The sequence below is a fragment of the Lipotes vexillifer genome, unplaced genomic scaffold (assembly GCF_000442215.2).
Source record: "Lipotes vexillifer unplaced genomic scaffold, Lipotes_vexillifer_v1.1 scaffold84, whole genome shotgun sequence".
In the NCBI taxonomy this organism is placed as follows: Eukaryota; Metazoa; Chordata; class Mammalia; order Artiodactyla; family Lipotidae; genus Lipotes; species Lipotes vexillifer.
Genome location: NW_006783414.1, coordinates 447,059 through 466,223, shown reverse-complemented (window position 1 = coordinate 466,223; position 19,165 = coordinate 447,059). Strand labels below are relative to the sequence as shown.

General features: G+C 37.9%; 1 protein-coding gene across 1 annotated transcript in view; it reads left to right on the top strand.

Moving 5' to 3' along the window:
* The window catches only part of ATAD2 (ATPase family AAA domain containing 2), a 77,981-nt gene that overhangs the window by 40,830 nt on the left and 17,986 nt on the right, over positions 1-19,165 (top strand). The window contains exons 9-18 of the mRNA XM_007456037.1: positions 1,555-1,662; positions 4,225-4,333; positions 4,564-4,679; positions 8,684-8,858; positions 9,729-9,817; positions 14,825-14,984; positions 15,867-15,957; positions 17,012-17,326; positions 17,662-17,794; positions 18,143-18,329. Of these exons, the coding sequence (XP_007456099.1) occupies positions 1,555-1,662; positions 4,225-4,333; positions 4,564-4,679; positions 8,684-8,858; positions 9,729-9,817; positions 14,825-14,984; positions 15,867-15,957; positions 17,012-17,326; positions 17,662-17,794; positions 18,143-18,329 (1,483 nt within the window). The remainder of the gene's footprint in view (positions 1-1,554; positions 1,663-4,224; positions 4,334-4,563; positions 4,680-8,683; positions 8,859-9,728; positions 9,818-14,824; positions 14,985-15,866; positions 15,958-17,011; positions 17,327-17,661; positions 17,795-18,142; positions 18,330-19,165) is intronic.

Sequence of the window (19,165 nt, the reverse complement as noted above, 5' to 3'; positions counted from 1 at the left end):
TTGTTCCCTACACCTGTGTCTCTATTTCTGACTTGCAAACAGGTTCATCTGTACCATTTTTCTAGATTCCACATATATCAGCATCGTATTCGATACTACCAACCAGCCTATGATTTTGATTATTTTTATCTTTTTTTTTTTAATTTAATTTTTTTTTGCAGTACGCGGGCCTCTCACTGTTGTGGCCTCTCCCGTTGCGGAGCACAGGCTCCGGACGCGCAGGCTCGGCGGCCATGGCTCACGGGCCCAGCTGCTCTGCGGCATGTGGGATCTTCCCGGACCGGGTCACGAACCCGTGTCCCCTGCATCAGCAGGCGGACTCTCAACCACTGCGCCACCAGGGAAGCCTTATTTTTATCTTTCTTTTTAAAAATTATTTATTTTTGGCTGTGTTGGGTCTTCGTTGCTGCGCACAGGCTTTCTCTAGTTGTGGTGAGTGGGGGCTACTCTTCGTTGCGGTGCGCGGGCTTCTCATTGCGGTGGCTTCTCGTTGCGGATCACAGGCTCTAGGCACGTGGGCTTCAGGGGTTGTGGCTCGCGGACTCTAGAGCTCAGGCTCAGTAGTTGTGGCGCACGGGCTTAGTTGCTCCGCGATTTTATTTTTGGCTGTGTTGGGTCTTCATTTCTGTGCGAGGGCTTTCTCTAGTTGTGGCAAGCGGGGGCCACACTTCATCGCAGTGCGCGGGCCTCTCACTATCGTGGCCTTTCTTGTCGTGGAGCACAGGCTCCAGACGTGCAGGCTCAGTAGCTGTGGCTCACGGGCCTAGTTGCTCTGCGGCATGTGGGATCTTCCCAGACCAGGGCTTGAACCCGTGTCCTCTGCATTAGCAGGCAGATTCTCAACCACTGCGCCACCAGGGAAGCCCCCTGGCAGGCGGATTCTTAACCACTGTGCCACCAGGGAAGTCTTTTTTTTTTAAGTGGGAAAATTGAGGCTTATATGGGTTGAGTTAACTCATCCACATTTACACAACTGTTAAATGGCAGTTGTAAATTTAGAGTTGAGGATATACTATAGATAAAAGACCATCTCATTTCTCACAGTTTCTTAGCATTTTTTAACCCTTCTTGACCCCCTTTGGTTTATATAAAAATTCTCTTGTTCTCCTTTTAAGGTTGTTTGACATTTCAAAATAGGTGATTCCCTTCCAAGTGTAAATTATATGTAGTGTAATGTTGAAAATACTTTCTAAAATTACAGTCACAAAGATTCTAAAACCCTCTTTATCCCGCCTTTCTCTTTGAGGGTAACTGATTTATATCAAGACTAAGAATAAGAAGTCACCCTGCCTGGACCATGTTTTGTCTTAATGAACATTTGATTGTCAGATCTACCACAGCCTCCTATCTTTTTTTCCCTTTTCAGTTAGTCTAAGTCTTTTATTCCCTTCAAAAGATTCAACCAACAAAGCTTACTTCATTGATTCAGCAAATGTATTAATTTTATGATAAACATTTTTGGATTATTAGGTATTTCTAACGTTTGCATCCTGTAAGATGCCCTTTTTCTCCTGCCTTCCTCCATCATGATTTCAGTTTTCCTCTTTACTTTAGGCGAAGGCATGCAATCCACAGTAGTGACTCTACTTCATCTTCGTCTTCTGAAGATGAACAACACTTTGAGAGGCCAAGAAAAAGGAGCCGCAATAGACCTATCAACAGGTTAGTGCATGTTGATTCCTTTAAAGCTACCAGCTTTTTTTTTTTTTAAGTGGAAAGAAAGATGAATAATTTGAGAATAGGTGCAGCTTGGCTGAATTAAAAAATTATATGCCAGGTTAATATATAAACCAGGATGCCATCTTGTTTGAAATATCTGCTGTTGAAACTATAACAGGTTAGAACGTATGTTTTCTTGTAAAACCAAAATGGTGCTTGGTAAGCACTGACTTGAGGAAATAACTATTTTTTTCATTGAAAATATATTTTTTCCATGTATAATGATAATAAATTCTTATTGTAGAACTCTTAAGGAAGATTGAAAGGTTAACTCATTTCACAACTCCTCGTAGTGTAAGTTCACATGTAATAAATGAACTCATTTGATTTTCACAATAATTGTAGAAACGGCAAGGATTATTCACATTTTACAAACATGGGTGGGTAAATGAAAAATGCAGTGCCTGGATTCTAATATAATATTCTTAGGGTAGAAGACAATGCTTGTTAAAGCAATTGGGTCATAATAATTGAAGGGGCATGCAAATCAGTCATTCTTTGTATCCTAAGTTCTATGCTTTTTTTTTTTATCATGTTAGCTCTGCCCCATTCAATATGGTGGCTGCTAGCCACATGCGGCTATTGAGCACTTCAAATGTAGCTCATCTGAATTGAGATATACTATCAGTTTTTGTAAAAAATGCACTCTTGGATTTCAAAGACTTAGTACAAAAAAGAGAATGTAAAATACCTTATTTATTTATTTTTGGCTGCCTTGGGTCTTCGTTGCTGCGCGTGGGCTTTCTCTAGTTGTGGTGAGTGGGGGCTACTCTTCGTTGTGGTGCTTGAGCTTCTCATTGCGTTGGCTTCTCTTGTTGCGGAGCACGGGCTCTAGGCCCGTGGGCTTCAGTAGTTGTGGCACGCGGGCTCAGTAGTTGTGGCTCATGGGCTGTAGAGCGCAGGCTCAGTAGTTGTGGTGCACAGGCTTAGTTGCTCTGCAGCATGTGGCATCTTCTCGGACCAGGGCTCAAACCCGTGTCCTCTGCATTGGCAGGCGGATTCTTAACCACTGCACCACCAGGGAAGTCCAGTACCTTAATTTTTTAAATATTGATTTTGCATGATGAAATAATAATATTTTGGATATATTGGGATATATAAAATACATTATTAAAATTAATTTTACTCTGTTTAGTGTGGTTAATAGAAAATTTTAAATTACATTTTTGGCTTGCATTTCATATCTATTGGACAGCAATGAGATCATTCAGAAGCTATGTACTTTGCCTTCATTTCATAAAAATGTGCATCTAACCTTATGGCTTTTTTTTTTTTAATTTATTTATTTGGTTGCCCTGGGTCTTAGCTGTGGCAGGTGGGCTCCTTAGTTGTGGCTCCCCGGTTCCTTAGTTGCAGCACGTTGGCCCTGTAGTTGTGGCTCCAGGGCTCCTTAGTTGTGGCTCCAGGGCTCCTTAGTTGTGGCTCATGGGCTCCTTAGTTGTGACATGCGAACTCTTAGTTGCGGCATGCATGTGGGATCGAACCCAGGCCCCCTGCATTGGGAGCACGGAGTCCCATCCACTGCGCCACCAGGGCAGTCCCAATCCTATGGTTTTTATTATTATGCAGTTCTATTAAGAATTGTTTAAGAAATATCTTTTTAAAAGCCACAGCTGAAAACTTTTCCACCTTAGACTTTACAGTATAAATTCCTCGTGGAGTTTGAGACTAGCAAGAATTGTCACTTGGGGTGAGCATGGTGTGCTTTTACTTGTGTTCAGTTGGAGCAGGCATTTTTTGCTTAGGCATTCTGCTACAAGTATCTCAACTTTTAACATAAGTGTTTTCATTCTTCCAGCTATAAAACAAGCAGGTTTTTCTAGGTATATTTTTTGTAACCTACCATAACTGTTTTTGAAAGTAATTAGGAAAGTAGTGATTCATTTTTGCTTGAAAGGATTGATATGGATCCAGGTGCTGGTAGACTATGAGTATTTTGCTGAGAGGTATAGTAGCAGAGTTGTTGCAGAGCTGGAGACATGCTGCTTGTATGTGATTCCTAGATTTGCCACTTCCTAGTTGCGTGATCTTGGGCATTACAGTTAACCTTTCTGTGCCTCAGTTTTCTTTTAAAATTGGGGAAATAATAATACCTACTTCATAAGAATATTGTGAGGATTTAATGAATTTATACATGTAAATCACCTAAACTGAAACAGTGTTTGGCAAATGGTAAACTCTCTGTAGGTCAGACAAGATTATTATAATGTATATTGATACTTTCTGAATTCTCAACCATGAATTACTTTATGTTGCTGTGGTATCTTGAAAACTGGTATTTTCATTTGATTGTATATCTTTAATAATAAAGGTTCAGATATAAATATTTCTAACACTTAAGTTCTCAACCTCTAAAGAAAATGAGGAACTTGAAACACATAATCTCATGATTTCCCCATTTGAAATTTTTTAAATTCTTAAGAAAAATGTATATATTCTAACATGGAATTGGGGGAAGGGAAGGGGGTTGATGAATGGGTTTTTTTTTTAATCTTTTTAAAATAGGTGCCTCCCACTAAATTTTCGGAAAGATGAATTAAAAGGAATTTATAAAGATCGAATGAAAATTGGAGGAAGCCTTGCTGATGTTGATCTAATGCACCTAGATTCTTCAGTGAGTACAGTCTGAAATGTTATTTTTTGTTTCAGTTTAAAGTTAAAAAATCAATTGTTTTATCAGAAATTTTAATGTTTATAGATTCTTTTCTTTCTTTTAATCTTTAGGCCACAACTAAGATCCTGTTACTCAGTTGACTGTGTGTGGCTTGGGTAGTTTGGGAATGGAATAAGATTTTAATTTTGATTCCAAATTTAAGAATGTCAATGTTTCCCTTCCATTACCAGGTGCGATTTGATAGTGTTGGTGGCTTGTCTAATCATATTGCAGCTCTAAAAGAGATGGTGGTGTTTCCATTACTTTACCCAGAAGTCTTTGAAAAATTCAAAATTCAACCTCCAAGGTAATTTAATTATACATTTTATTTTAGCCAAAATCTGAGCTATGCTATGTCCAGAAAGGTAATGCTTCTCTGTTGGAAATTTTCAGGTCTACAGTAATTTGTATACTTGCCCTGCAACATCCTGGGTGTTTCAAATATTTTTACTTTCTTAATGTTTAACATGAAAAATCGTTTCAAAATTGATTCTCCATTAAAATAAAAATCGTTTTCCATGGCTTTTCATACATTTAGTAGAATTCCTCTCATACATACTCTTTACTTTTTTTCTTTCAGTTTTGTAATTTAGTTTTGAATTTATGTCAAAGTAATACATGTATGTAATTTTTAATATATTCTTTATTTTATAATGAAGTATAGTTGATTATATGTACATAATTTTAAAAGTTAAATAGTACTATAAGTTTTACAAAGAAAAAATGGTAGTAGTCCCTTCTCTGTTTTTTCTATTTTAGACATAATATATAGACTTCTGTGAACGATGACTATTTGACTCTTACTTTCCCCACCCTCCACATATACACGTTTTTTCCCCTTCCATATTTCCAGTAGTTTATTTATATTATAGATAAACTTGATTTTCACTGTTTGCTTTATGACTATGTAAATATTTCTTGCAGTTTAGCCATGTATTATATAACTTCATTTCCTCTTTTATATCTCTCCTCTCCCCACCATAAAACTCCTAGAGGAAAACATAGGCAGAACACTCTTTAACATAAATCATAGCAATATTTTTTTGGATCTGTTTCCTAAAACAGAGGAAATAAAAGCAAAATAAACAAATGAGACCTAGTTATATTAAAAGCTTTTGCACAGCAAAGGAAACCATTGACAAAACACAAAGACAACATATGGGAGAAAATATTTGCAAATGATATGACTGACTGATAAGGGGTAAATATCCAACATATATAAACAGCTCATATAACTCAACATTAAAAAACAAACAACCTGATTAAAAAATGGGCAAAAGAACTGAATAGATGTTTTTCCAAAGGGGACATGCAGATGGCCAACAGGCAGTTGAAAAGATGCTCAGTATCATTAACCGTCAGGGAAATGCAAATCAAAACCACAATGAGATATCACCTCACACCTGTCAGAATGGCTGTTATCAAAAAGAACACAAATACGGCTTCCCTGGTGGCACAGTGGTTGAGAATCCACCTGCCAATGCAGGAGACATGGGTTCGAGCCCTGGTCCGGGAAGATTCCACATGCCATGGAGCAACTAAGCCCGTGCACCACAGCTACTGACCCTGCGCTCTAGAGCCCACAAGCCACAACTACCGAAGCCCACGCGCCTAGAGCCTGTACTCCGCAACAAGAGAAGCCACCACAATGAGAAGCCTACACAGCGCAACGAAGAGTAGCCCCCGCTCGCCGCAACTAGAGAAAGCCTGCATGCAGCAACAAAGACCCAGCACAGCCATAAATAAATAAATAAATTTATTTTAAAAAGAACACATATAACAAATGTGGGGAAAATGTGTAGAAAAGGGAACCCTCATACATTGTTGGTGGGAGTGTAAATTGGTGCACTACTGTGGAAAACAGTATGGAGGTTTCTCAAAACACTAAAAATAGAACTACCACCACATGCCCCAGTAATTCCACTCCTGGGTGGAAACAAAAACACTAATTCAAAAAGACACATGCAACCCAATGTTCATAGCAGCATTATTTACATTTACCAAGTTATGGAAGCAACCTAAGTGTCCATCAGCAGATGAATGGATAAAGAAGATGTGGTATGTATATACTCAATGGAATACTACTCAGCCATAGAAAAAGAATGAAATTTTGCCATTTGCAGCAACACTGATGGACTTGGAGGGCATTATGCTGAGTGAAATAAGTCAGACAGAGGAAGGCAGATACTGTATGATATCACTTATATGTGGAATACGAAAATACAATAAACTAGTGAATATAAGAAAAAAGAAGCAGACTCACAGACATGGAGGACAAACTAATGCTTACCAGTGGGGAGAGGGAATTGGGGAGGGGCAATATAGGGGTAGGGGATTAAGAGGTACAAACTATTAGGTATAAAATAAGCTACAAGGATATATTGTAGAACATAAGGAATAGAGCATGTATTTTCTAATTACTATAAATGGAATATAACCTTTAAAAATTGTGAATTACTATAATGTATGCCTGTAACTTAGTTAATATTTTATATCCACTATACTTGAATTTTAAAAATTAAAGTAAAAAAATTAAACAACAGATTCCTGGGCTTCCCTGGTGGCGCAGTGCTTGAGAGTCCGCCTGCCGTTGCAGGAGACGCGGGTTCGTGCCCCGTTTCGGGAGGATCCCACATGCCGCGGAGCGGCTGGGCCCGTGAGCCATGGCCGCTGGGCCTGCGCGTCCGGAGCCTGTGCTCCGCAAATGGGAGAGGCCACAACAGTGAGAGGCCCGCATAACACAAGAAAAAAAAAACAGATTCCTTCAATTTTTTCTCTTCATTTCCCCTTCCTTACATTTCTGCACATAAAAAATCAATATATGACTATGTTAAACTATTTTCATATGGTATGTTCTCTTTCCATTTTAATGGCTGAATAATATTCCATTTTGTGGATGTATCACATTTTATTTAACTGATTCTGCTATTTCTGGCTATTTTGTTTTCTCCTGTTTTCATTATCACAGATGTCAATATCATGAGCATCTCATTGCTTCCTCTTTATGGGAATCATTAAGTTTTTTCTTTAAGATACCATCTCACAAATAAGATTACTGTGAGAGATATTTAAAATATATATACACAGTACACGGGCCTCTCACCGTTGTGGCCTCTCCCGCTGCAGAGCAGAGGCTCCGGATGCGCAGGCTCAGCAGCCGTGGCTCACGGGCCCAGCTGCCCCACGGCATGTGGGATCCTCCCGGACCGGGGCACGAACCCACGTCCCCTGCATAGGCAGGTGGACTCTCAACCACTGTACCACCAGGGAAGCCCCAAAATAGATATATTTTTAAAAATCTGTTTCTGTCTTGACTTTTGTACATTGAAATCACTGGTTTATTTCACTTACTTGTCTGATTGTTTTCTTAACAGTTGCTTTGTTTTTTTACCATCTGCATTTGATTATGTTCGTTTCTTATTATTTTTCTTTTTCTTTTGGCTGCGATGCGCGGCTTTTGGGATACTAGTTTCCTGACCAGGGATTGAACCCGCGCCCTGGCAGTGCAAGCACCAAGTCCTAAACACTGGACTGCCAGGGAATTCCCTTGTTTTTCTTTTATTTTTTTCTTGACTTTGAATAGATTTTATCCATCACTTGTGATTTTTTTTTTTTTTTTTTTGCCATTCTTATTTTGTCATTTCTGTTTTTCTGGGATCTTCCTTAACTTTTCTTTTCAAGACCAGTTATTTGATGATCATTTCTAGTAAGATTATGAATATAGCCCATTTTCTCAGAATTCTGTCCTGAGAACAATGAATAACTTTGGAAATATGTGAAAAAGCTGTACATTACCCTATGACAGTGCAGTGATGTCACCAAAAATTATCTTGAATTCTTTGTGTTGTCCTAGTCCCTGTCACCCAGCCACTACTTCAAGTTCTCTCTTCTTTTATCTTATTTTCTCTTGTGTCCATTCCCACTGTTTTCTTGCAAAACTTTTGCTGTTATGTTACTGGTGCTCAGACCAAAGATTATACATGAAATCTGCTATTCTTTCCCCTGATATGTTATAAAATTAAACAGGTCTTTTCAATCATAACTTTTATGCAAGATAAGATAATATGATGAGCATGATGAATCAATGAAAGAAAATATGTTTCACATAAAGGGTTTTATTTAGTTTCAATATTAATTTTATAGTATGAGTATTAATTCCTAGGTTTTAAGTTGTGCTTTGTGGATTGAAATGATATTTCACTTGTCTTAATTACATTCTTATTCATTAAATGTATTCATGAAATTGGTTTCTAAGTTTTTGTTTGGTCTGTTTTTCAGTATAGTACTAAAATAATACTTATTCTTTTATAGGGGTTGTTTGTTTTATGGTCCACCTGGAACTGGAAAAACTCTGGTTGCTAGAGCACTTGCCAATGAATGCAGTCAAGGGGATAAAAGAGTAGCATTTTTCATGAGGAAAGGTGCTGATGGTCTGAGTAAGTGGGTAGGAGAATCTGAAAGACAGCTGCGATTGCTATTTGATCAGGTATGATATTAAAATTTACCTATATTGATCTGTAATCAGTGTAGATTAAGTATAAGGATTGGATAAACCTTGCATTTAATCACTTTTCATAGAAATAAACTCATAATAATTATACCAAATATATACTCTTCCTAGATTATTTTCCTTTGTCATGTCATGATTACACCGACGTATGAGGAACAGTTTTATAGTAAAAAGAGGAAGGAATAATTGGGTCTAAGTTCTCTGGAGTCTTAGGTCTCATATCTAAAGACTAGAGACAGAGTGGTAGTCTCACACTTAGACAACAGTAGTGAGTTATGTTTCAGTATACGAGCTGAAGATTAGCTCTGCCCTAAAGTGTCTTTCAGTTTCATATCCCAATTGTATTGACAGTAAGTTGTGAGATAATAACATTCTTAGCTACTGAGGCATATTGTTGCAAATGCTTTTATATCTCTTTGTAGAATTCACTGAGGTTTTTTTATTTTAACTTTACTGAAATAGATTTTAAACTATGGCATCTTATTAAATGTTTTTTTCATCCTGACATGGAGGAAAGCTATGTCACTGTCTTCTATTCTTTGTCTTGTTTCGACAGTTGGTCTTCAGTAGATATTTTTTGTGTCCCAATAATTGTAGCTGTATGAAATCTGAGGGATAGAACCAGTGGAGTATATTGAATGTTTCCAGCTGAAAATGCAAATAAACTTAAATTGTATGCTGTTATAATTTATTATGTCTGAATCCTTAAAACATAGTTCTTGCGTTTATATTTTTAAAAACTTCTTATAAGCAAATAGGAATGAAAATGGATTAAAATGCTTTATATTAAGTCTATGTATTTGAAGTTTTTCATGATAACATGCAATTACTGGACTTGCTTCCTAGGCCTATCAGATGCGCCCATCAATTATTTTCTTTGATGAAATCGATGGTCTGGCTCCAGTACGATCAAGCAGGCAAGATCAAATTCATAGGTAAAACTTGCTTGATGGTACTTCTGCATTTCTTCTATATTCTGAGCAGTATTGATGTTACATGAGGGATAGAATGTTAGATGGTGAAAGAAAGTTTATAAACCAGTGTTGTTTGGTAGTAGAAACCAATGTATAGTACAGAAGAAAAAGAAAAAGTGAACCTGTTCTAAAGGGTAGGGTGTTCTCAAGCACAGTATTGATTATAAATTTAACTTGTGATACAGACTTAAATGCCCATTGGCCAGTGAGGTAAGGCAAATAAAATGAGTGAGGCAGGCCAGTGATAAGGGTGGATCTGGGAAATGTGGCCGAGTGTCCAATCATGAAGAGCATAGCCAATTGTTTTTAGCTCCAGCCTATTACTGAAGTGCAAAAGCTGACTCAGACTTGAAAAATAAATTTTCTTTTCTAAATTTTACATTCAGATTTTTGCGTTAAATATCTTTTAGATGTTGCCAACTAATTCAGATGCTTTTTTTTTCCCCCCCTAGTACTAGCCCAACTTCCTGATTTTCATAATGGGAAAGTTGCATATCCCCTGTGATAATTGCTTACCCAAGGGAGCAGTTTTCACTAGTACCACTGACTCAACCTGAATCTAAATTCATTTTAGTCCTAGTTCATCTTCAGTTTTTCACAGCTTCTTTTTAAATGTAATTATTTAATTAATTTGGGATACCCAAAAGCAAATGTTTGCATGCTTTCATTATGCCAGTATTGTTTTTCATTGTAGATAATATAAAAGAGAAACGAGACATAAAATTAGGAGTGATAGGTAGGTTTTGGCTTTTCTAACGCCTAACAACATTTACTATATTCTGGTCCCCTTCTTTGACTTGATACTATAAAATTTTATTTGTTCTGAGTAAATTAAAATGTTTACTCCTATATGGTAAAAATAGTTGTGTGTGCACATACCCTACCAATAATCATACACACTTTTTATATATGACACATTTCATTATCAGCCATACTGTATTCCTTGTGTTGATAGGGAAAAATATATTTAACAATACGACCATCACTTTGCAATCAAGTAATTGAGTGCTTACTATATTTTGGAACAGTTCTAAAAGGGATTGGAGAAATTTTAACAAGAAATATAGAATAATTTTAGCAAGCACTTATCATTTCAAATATATATTTTTAAGAGAACTTCAGTTTTTTGTTTTTTCCAAAGACTTAAAAAATCTGAGAGAAAAACATTTTTGTTAAATTAAGCTTATTTATTTATTTACTTTAAGGGAGTAAATCTTTTTCTTTTTTTTTTACAAATTTATTTATTTATTTATATTTTTTATTTTTGGTTGTGTTGGGTATTCGTTGCCGCGCGCGGGCTTTCTCTAGTTGCGGCGAGCAGGGGCTGCTCTTCATTGTGTTGCGTGGGCTTCTCATTGCGGCGGCTTCTCTTGTTGAGGAGCACGGGCTCTAGGTGCGCGGGCTTCAGTAGTTGTGGCTCACAGGCTTAGTTGCTCCGCGGCATGTGGGATCTTCCTGGACCAGGGCTCAAACTTATGTCCCCTGCACTGGCAGGTGGACCACTGCGCCACTAGGGAAGTCCAAATTCAGCTTTTTTAGAAGTTAGCACATTGAACATGATTAAACTATCCTCTTTATCTTATTGTTAGTAATAATTGTAGGATAATGCAAATAAGTATGTGAATGCATTAGAAAATAAGATTTTTAGCCTAAGAAAAGAGGATACAAATATAAAGTAAATTAAATTAAAACCCTCAAATCGGGCTTCCCTGGTGGCGCAGTGGTTGAGAGTCCGCCTGCCGATGCAGGGGACACGGGTTTGTGCCCCGGTCTGGGAGGATCCCGCATGCCGCGGGGCGGCTGGGCTCGTGAGCCATGGCCTCTGGGCCTGCGCATCCGGAGCCTGTGCTCCGCAACGGGAGAGGCCACAGCAGAGAGAGGCCCACGTACCACAAAACAAAACAAAACAAAACAAAAACAAAAACAAAAAAACCTTCAAATCTTTACTTGAATTAGAAATACCAGTATGAACTTATGATGAATTTTATTTTTAAAGAAAAAAAAGATTCCTATCTCTGGACACTAAAAAGGCCTAGAAACAATCACAGTCCAGCGGCAATTCATACCCTTAGTAATCAGAGTGTGACCTCTAAATACTAGGATTCTTTAGCAGAGGAGGTGTTAGGCAGAACTGAGATGGGAAATAGCAAGAGAAGCCTGGAACATATTGTAATTCCTGGAAATGAAGAAGCAATCAAAGACTACTGGGATCACACCAGAGTGACATAGCCAGTTTGAAGGGGTTTCCATTGGCCAAAGACGGGACAATTTGAGACCCAGTATACTGAGTCTCTTAAATATGTATACATGTGTTTAAGAGACTCAGTATATTGAAGTGTATCAAGTACACAGAAATCATCAGTTTTTAATGATCTCTTTAAAAAAAGAACTTAATTGGTCACTCCAAAGGTTGCTAAGACAGTGACTCATTACTCTGAAAATTGATGAAGAGAATGAATCAAGCATTTCTTTTTCCTGTCCTGTAACCATGATTCAGAGTAATTTAATAATAATGATAAAGATGATAATGTACTCTATAGAAAAATCACATTTAATAAACGCAAAGGAAATTATTTTTTTTTCTTTTTTTTGCGGTACGCAGGCCTCTCACTGTTGTGGCCTCTCCCGTTGCGGAGCATCCTCTGGATGCGCAGGCCCAGCGGCCATGGCTCATGGGCCCAGCCGCTCCGCGGCATGTGGGATCCTCCCGGACCGGGGCACGAACCTGTGTCCCCTGCATCGGCAGGTGGACTCCCAACCACTGCGCCACCAGGGAAGCCCGCAAAGGAAATTATTGAATTAGAAAAATAACCATTTTGCAACCCCTTATGAAATAGTGGATCAAGATCTATGGTTTTCAACTGGGAGTGATTTTGCCCCCCAGGGGACACATCTGGATATATTTTTGATTGTTACAACTGGGAGGGGGGGTGCTCTACTGGCTTCAAGTGGGTGCAAACCACGGATGCTGTTAAATATCCTACAGTGGACAGGACCGCTCTCCACAACAAAGAATTATCTGGCCCAAAATGTCAATGGTGCCAAGACTGAGAAACCTTGATCTAAGCAATAATTATCGGTGGCTGCTATGAAAGCAGATAAGTTGAAAAGGTTAATAGTAAAGTTTATGATGAATGGAGTAAGCTGATAACACCTCAACTAAACCCAACCTACTGATCTTAAAAATGAAAATATGGTATCACTTGCCTCCTGATGTATACAGTAGGAAATACATGGTGTCTTCCTGTGAAATATGCTATCCCAGATAGTTTAATCTGTATTTATTAAGCTTGTAGATGTAACTACCAGTTTACAGGAAATACAAAAGCTAAAGGACAAGTTAAATGAGCCTATCAGGAAGCAATCAGCTCAATCCAGATGTGGAAGGGAAATTCTACAAAACAAATGAACCAGTTTCTTCAAAAAATAAATGGGGGCTTCCCTGGTGGCGCAGTGGTTGAGAGTCCGCCTGCCGATGCAGGGGACACGGGTTCGCGCCCCGATCCAAGAAGATCCCACATGCCATGGAGCGGCTGGGCCCGTGAGCCATGGCCGCTGAGCCTGCGCGTCTGGAGCCTGTGCTCCGCAACGGGAGAGGCCACAACAGTGAGAGGCCCGCATACCGCAAAAAAAAAAAAATAATAAATAAATAAATAAATAAATGGCATGGAGGAAGATGGAGCCTGGGCTCCGCAACGGGAGAGGCCACAACAGTGAGAGGCCCGCATACCGCAAAAAAAAAAAAATAATAAATAAATAAATAAATAAATGGCATGGAGGAAGAAAAAAAAAGTGAGGGAAGGGTGATGGGGAACTGTTATGGATTTGAGGGTTGTTTGACCAAGTGTAATGTGTGTAGATCTTGGCTTGAACAAACCAAATGTAAAAAGATATTTTGAGACGATCAGGGAAATTGGAATTAGTGTCATTTACATTGGTGTCATAGTATTGTGGGAGTTTTTAAAAGTCCTTATCCTCAGGAATACATATGTGAAACACTTAACATGAAATATTTATGGGTTAAATGATCTGAGATTTTTTTGTTTGGTTGGTTTTTTTAAAAGCTATTGGGTGAAGACAAAAAAGGAATACTGATAATTGTTGAAACTGAGTGATGAAGATGTGGAGACTGTTTTACTATTCTCTCTCCATAATGAAAAGTTTAAAATGTAATTAAAACTCTTTTTTAAAAAAATAAATTTATTTATTTAATTAATTTATTTATTTATTTTTGGCTGCATTGGGTCTTCATTGCTGCGCATGGGCTTTCTCTAGTTGCGGCGAGTGGGGGCTACTCTTTGTTGCGGTCCGTGGGCTTCTCATTGCGGTGGCTTCTCTTGTGGAGCACGGGCTCTAGGCACACAGGCTTCAGTAGCTGTGGCACGTGGTCAGTAGTTGTGGCTCACGGGCTCTAGAGCGCAGGCTCAGTAGCTGTGGTGCATGGGCTTAGTTGCTCCGCAGCATGTGGGATCTTCCCGGACCAGGGATTGAACCTGTGTCCCCTGCATTGGCAGGGGGGTTCTTAACCACTGTGCCAGCAGGGAAGTCCAAATCCTATGTTTTTATGCTTTATGTATATTGTTTTATTTTGGTGTCCTTTGATAATGTGTACACAATGAACCATTTTATTATTTTTACTTTCTGTTTGTCTGCCTAGTCCTTGTATTTTTTTGATGTTGTATTCCTGTTTGAGAACTCTAAAGTTCCTATGGAAATTATGCTTTATGAAATGGCTTCCAGGATCCATTTGTAGCATTCTAAAAACTGTGTTTTCCATTGACTTTAAATGTCTATGTGCCATGTAGTATGTTATTTTACAGATTTTCTTTTTAAAAAGCTTATTGAAAGTAGTGGAATGCTCTGAGAAAATTCAGTCACACATTTAATGTATTCAATCTTAGCAAAAAAAAGAAATGATGTGTTCAGCTTCCATACAATTAATCTCTTCTCTCTTATTTTTAAATTTAGTTCAATTGTTTCCACCCTGCTAGCTCTTATGGATGGATTGGACAGCAGAGGAGAAATTGTCATCATTGGTGCTACCAACAGACTGGATTCTATCGATCCTGCTTTACGAAGGCCTGGTCGTTTTGACAGAGAATTCCTTTTTAGCCTACCTGATAAAGATGTAAGAATTTAACATCACTCAAATTTTGACAAAATTGATTGCCTTTATCATGAGCAAGTCTTGGTATAGCGAAAAATTGAAGATTGAGTTTTGTATGTTCTGAAGCGAAGTTGTATGATTAACATTCAAGCATGTATGTATGTATTTTTAGGGAGGCATTATTTTATTTAAAGAAAATAACTTGGATAAATTTTTATTCTTTTTTTTTTTTTTTTTTTTTTTGGTTCCCACGGCTTGTGGGATCCTAGTTCCCCGACCAGGGGTGAACCCGGGCCACAGCAGTGAGAGGGCCAAGTCCTAACCACTGGACAGCCAGGGAACTCCCCACCCCACCCCCCTCTTTTTTTTTTTTTTGTAATAAAATAGTGCCTTCCTAAAAATACTCTTAAAATTCTTTCAATTTGAGTACAACCTTTGCATGTTAATTATACAGCTTTATTTTGATTCAGAACACGTGGCCTAACAGTCAATCCTTAGCCAATTCATTAGCCTTGGCTTTTTCCACAGATACAACCATATAATCCTATGCAGTTATTTTAAAGCTGCCTAATATTTTGAGAACCAAGTAAGAAAATATGGGTAGAGCTGTCAGTACTCTTAAAAACAGTTCTTAATATGTACCAGAATAAACAATAGTCCAGTAGTTACTTAAGATCTCTCATTCACATTTATGATGACTAGAACTTGAGCTATAAATGTAGATCTGTTTAACATAAAATCCTCAAGCTCTTACAAATACATCTTTTTTTTCATTTTTACTGTTTCATATTTCTGTTTATATTAGGTATTAAAATCTTTAAAATTTTAGATAAATTATTCTAAATTGAAATTAATCTGAATAGCACTTTATTATTATAAAAAAACTTAACTTTTTATTTGTAGGCTCGAAAAGAAATTCTAAAGATTCACACAAGGGATTGGAATCCTAAACCACTGGACATATTTCTAGAAGAACTAGCGGAAAACTGTGCTGGTAAACATTGCTTTAAGCATTAAAAGAAATATTACATGCATTTCAAAGATGGAATAAGTTGTAGTTTTGCCAAGGTTATGTTTAAAGAAATGCAAATTATATTTGTTTCTTATTTATAGTTGCTGGCATGTTTTTTTTTTTTTTTTTTTGGGCGCGTTGGGTCTTCATTGCTGTGCAGGGTCTTTCTCTAGCTGCAGTGAGCTGGGGCTACTCCTTGTTGCGGTGCACGGACTTCTCATTGCGGTGGCTTCTCTTGTTGCGGAGCACAGGCTCTAGGCGTGCGGACTCAATAGTTGTGGCGTGCGAGTGTGCAGGCTTTCAGTAGTTGTGGTGCATGGGCTCAGTAGTTGTGGCTCACAGGCTCTAGAGCGCAGGATCAGTAGTTGTGGCGCACAGGCGTAGTTGCTCCACGGCATGTGGGATCTTCCTGGACTGGGGCTCGAGCCCATGTCCCCTGCATTGGCAGGCAGATTCTTAACCACTGCACCACCAGGGAAGTCCTGTTTTCTTTGTATAAAGCCCTAGATATTATATAGAGGTAATTGATATTTTGACTGTCAGGGAATATCAGAATGAAGTTAGATCTTTTACTAACTGTTCACATTTTTCTAATTATCCTATTAAGCATTCTACATGTATTATTTCAGGTAATTCTTACATCAGTCCTGCGAAGTAGGTAGCTTTATCCCCATTTTACAGATGTAGAAATGGCTGAGAGAGCATAAATGAATAAAGAGAGCATAAATCTCTAAAGATCACACGTCTAGTAAATGACAAACTGGAATTTGAACCTGATTGATTTCAAAAGTCGTGCTCTTGACCCTTGTGCTCTACTTCATGCCTGCATATTTCACTCTCAAAAGTTGATTGATTTGTTAAGGGTTATTATCAACCATGTAAATTCACTGGGGGAATGAGAGACATTTTAGCCTTATTACTCCTAAATATTTTGCTACTATATTGCTAGGCTGATTTTTAATTTTCTTTTAACGATGGTCAAGCTAATAGGGCGGTGGTTTACTTAAAAAAAATTTTTTTTGGTTGCCTTGGATAGGATACTGTGGTGCAGATATTAAGTCAATATGTTCTGAGGCTGCTTTGTGTGCTCTGCGTCGACGCTACCCACAGATCTATACCACCAGTGAGAAACTACAGTTGGATCTCTCTTCAATTAATATCTCAGCTAAGGACTTTGAGGTAGCTATGCAAAAGATGATACCAGCCTCCCAAAGAGCTGTGACATCACCTGGGCAGGCACTGTCCACCATTGTGAAACCACTCCTGCAAAGCACAGTTGACAAGATCTTAGAAGCTCTGCAGAGAGTATTTCCACATGTGGAAATCAGAACTAAAAAGGCATTAGACTCAGGTATGAAACTTGATTGACCATTTAGTTTTCATAATCTGTAAATGTTTTGTACATCCCTGTACAGTAATGTTTCTTTATAAAAGAGCCTCTTGAAAGGAATTTGACCATGCTTTGCCTAGATATTTGAAAGAAATTTACTTCACAGATTGCCCTAGACTTAATCTAAGTTTGGAATGCATTATTTTAATTTACTTGTTATTTATATCTACACAAACATTTTTGATTCTTAAAAAAATGTCATTGAAGTTCCTTGGTTTGCTAACAGGCATTACATGAAGATTTACTTTGTAATTCAGAAAAGTTACTAATGCACACTTTTTTTGTTTACTTTATAGATATTTCTTGTCCTCTTTTAGAAAGTGACTTGGCATACAGTGATGATGATGTTCCATCAGTATATGAAAATGGACTTTCTCAAAAATCCTTTAATAAGGGAAAAGAAAATTTTAATTTTCTTCATTTGAATAGGTACACTTCCCTTGAAAATTAATATATTTTTTTTCTTGTGTAAATTCCCTAAAACTAAATGAAATGACGTTTGAAAAGATAAAAGATGCCAGCCAATTGACTTTTTTAAAAAGTTAAAATATTAGAAAAGTTTTTGTTGTTACAGTTGTCATAATGGTAGAAACTATACTGTATGAAGTATTCCTAAAAATCTGTAGGGGTTGATTCTTTCCAAAAACCATATGAACCATGATGTTATGACTGGCCATATTGTCAAAACTTTTGACTTCTAAAATTCATAGTTGGTAATTGGGAGGGAAATTTAAACTTTTTTCCCCTAAATCATAGGTTATTACTCATTTCTTTCAGAAATGCTTGTTATCAACCTATGTCTTTTCGACCAAGAATATTGATAGTAGGAGAACCAGGATTTGGGCAAGGTTCTCATTTAGCACCAGCTGTCATCCATGCTTTGGAAAAATTTGCAGTGTACACATTAGACATTCCTGTTCTTTTTGGAGTCAGTGCTACATCTCCTGAAGAAACATGTGCCCAGGTAATTCATTGTTGCCCAGACACATAAGTTGTAAGTCAAAGTAGTCTTCCAAAGACAAAATCTAGAATTGCCTCGTTCTTTTTGTACTGTGTTTTTTGTCTTTCTGATTTCTAACTTCAGGTTTTCAAAATAGAACTATGCATAAATGCTTAGTTATTGAAGAGTATGAGTTTAAATCCCTTTTCCACCACTTACTTGCTATGTGACTTAGAAAAGTTATTAGATCTCTCTGCCCCATTTTCCGCATTTGCAAAATGGAGATAATAATAGTCCTTATCCTGTAAGGCTGTTGTGAGAAATGAGTAAAATACTTAAAACAGTGACGGCTATGCAAAATAAAATTTTAATTTTCTTCATTTGAATAGGTACATTTCCCTTGAAAATTAGTATATATATATAAATATAGTGTGTGTAAATTCCCTAAAACTAAATGAAATGATGTTTGAAAAGATAAAAGGTGCCAGCTAATTGATTTTTTTTTTTTTTTTTTTTTTTTTTTGCGGTACGCGGGCCTCTCACTGCTGTGGCCTCTCCCGTTGTGGAGCACAGGCTCCGGACGCGCAGGCCCAGCGGCCATGGCTCACGGGCCCAGCCGCTCCGCGGCATGTGGGAATCTTCCCGGACCGGGGCACGAACCCGTCTCCCCTGCATCGGCAGGCGGACTCTCAACCACTGCGCCACCAGGGAAGCCCCAGTTGATTTTTTTAAAGTTAAAATATTAGAAAATTTTTTGCTGTTACAGTTGTCATGATGGTAGAAACTATACTGTATGAAGTATTCCTAAAAGTTTGTAGGGGTTGATTGTTTCCAAAAGCCATATGAACCTTGCTGCTTCT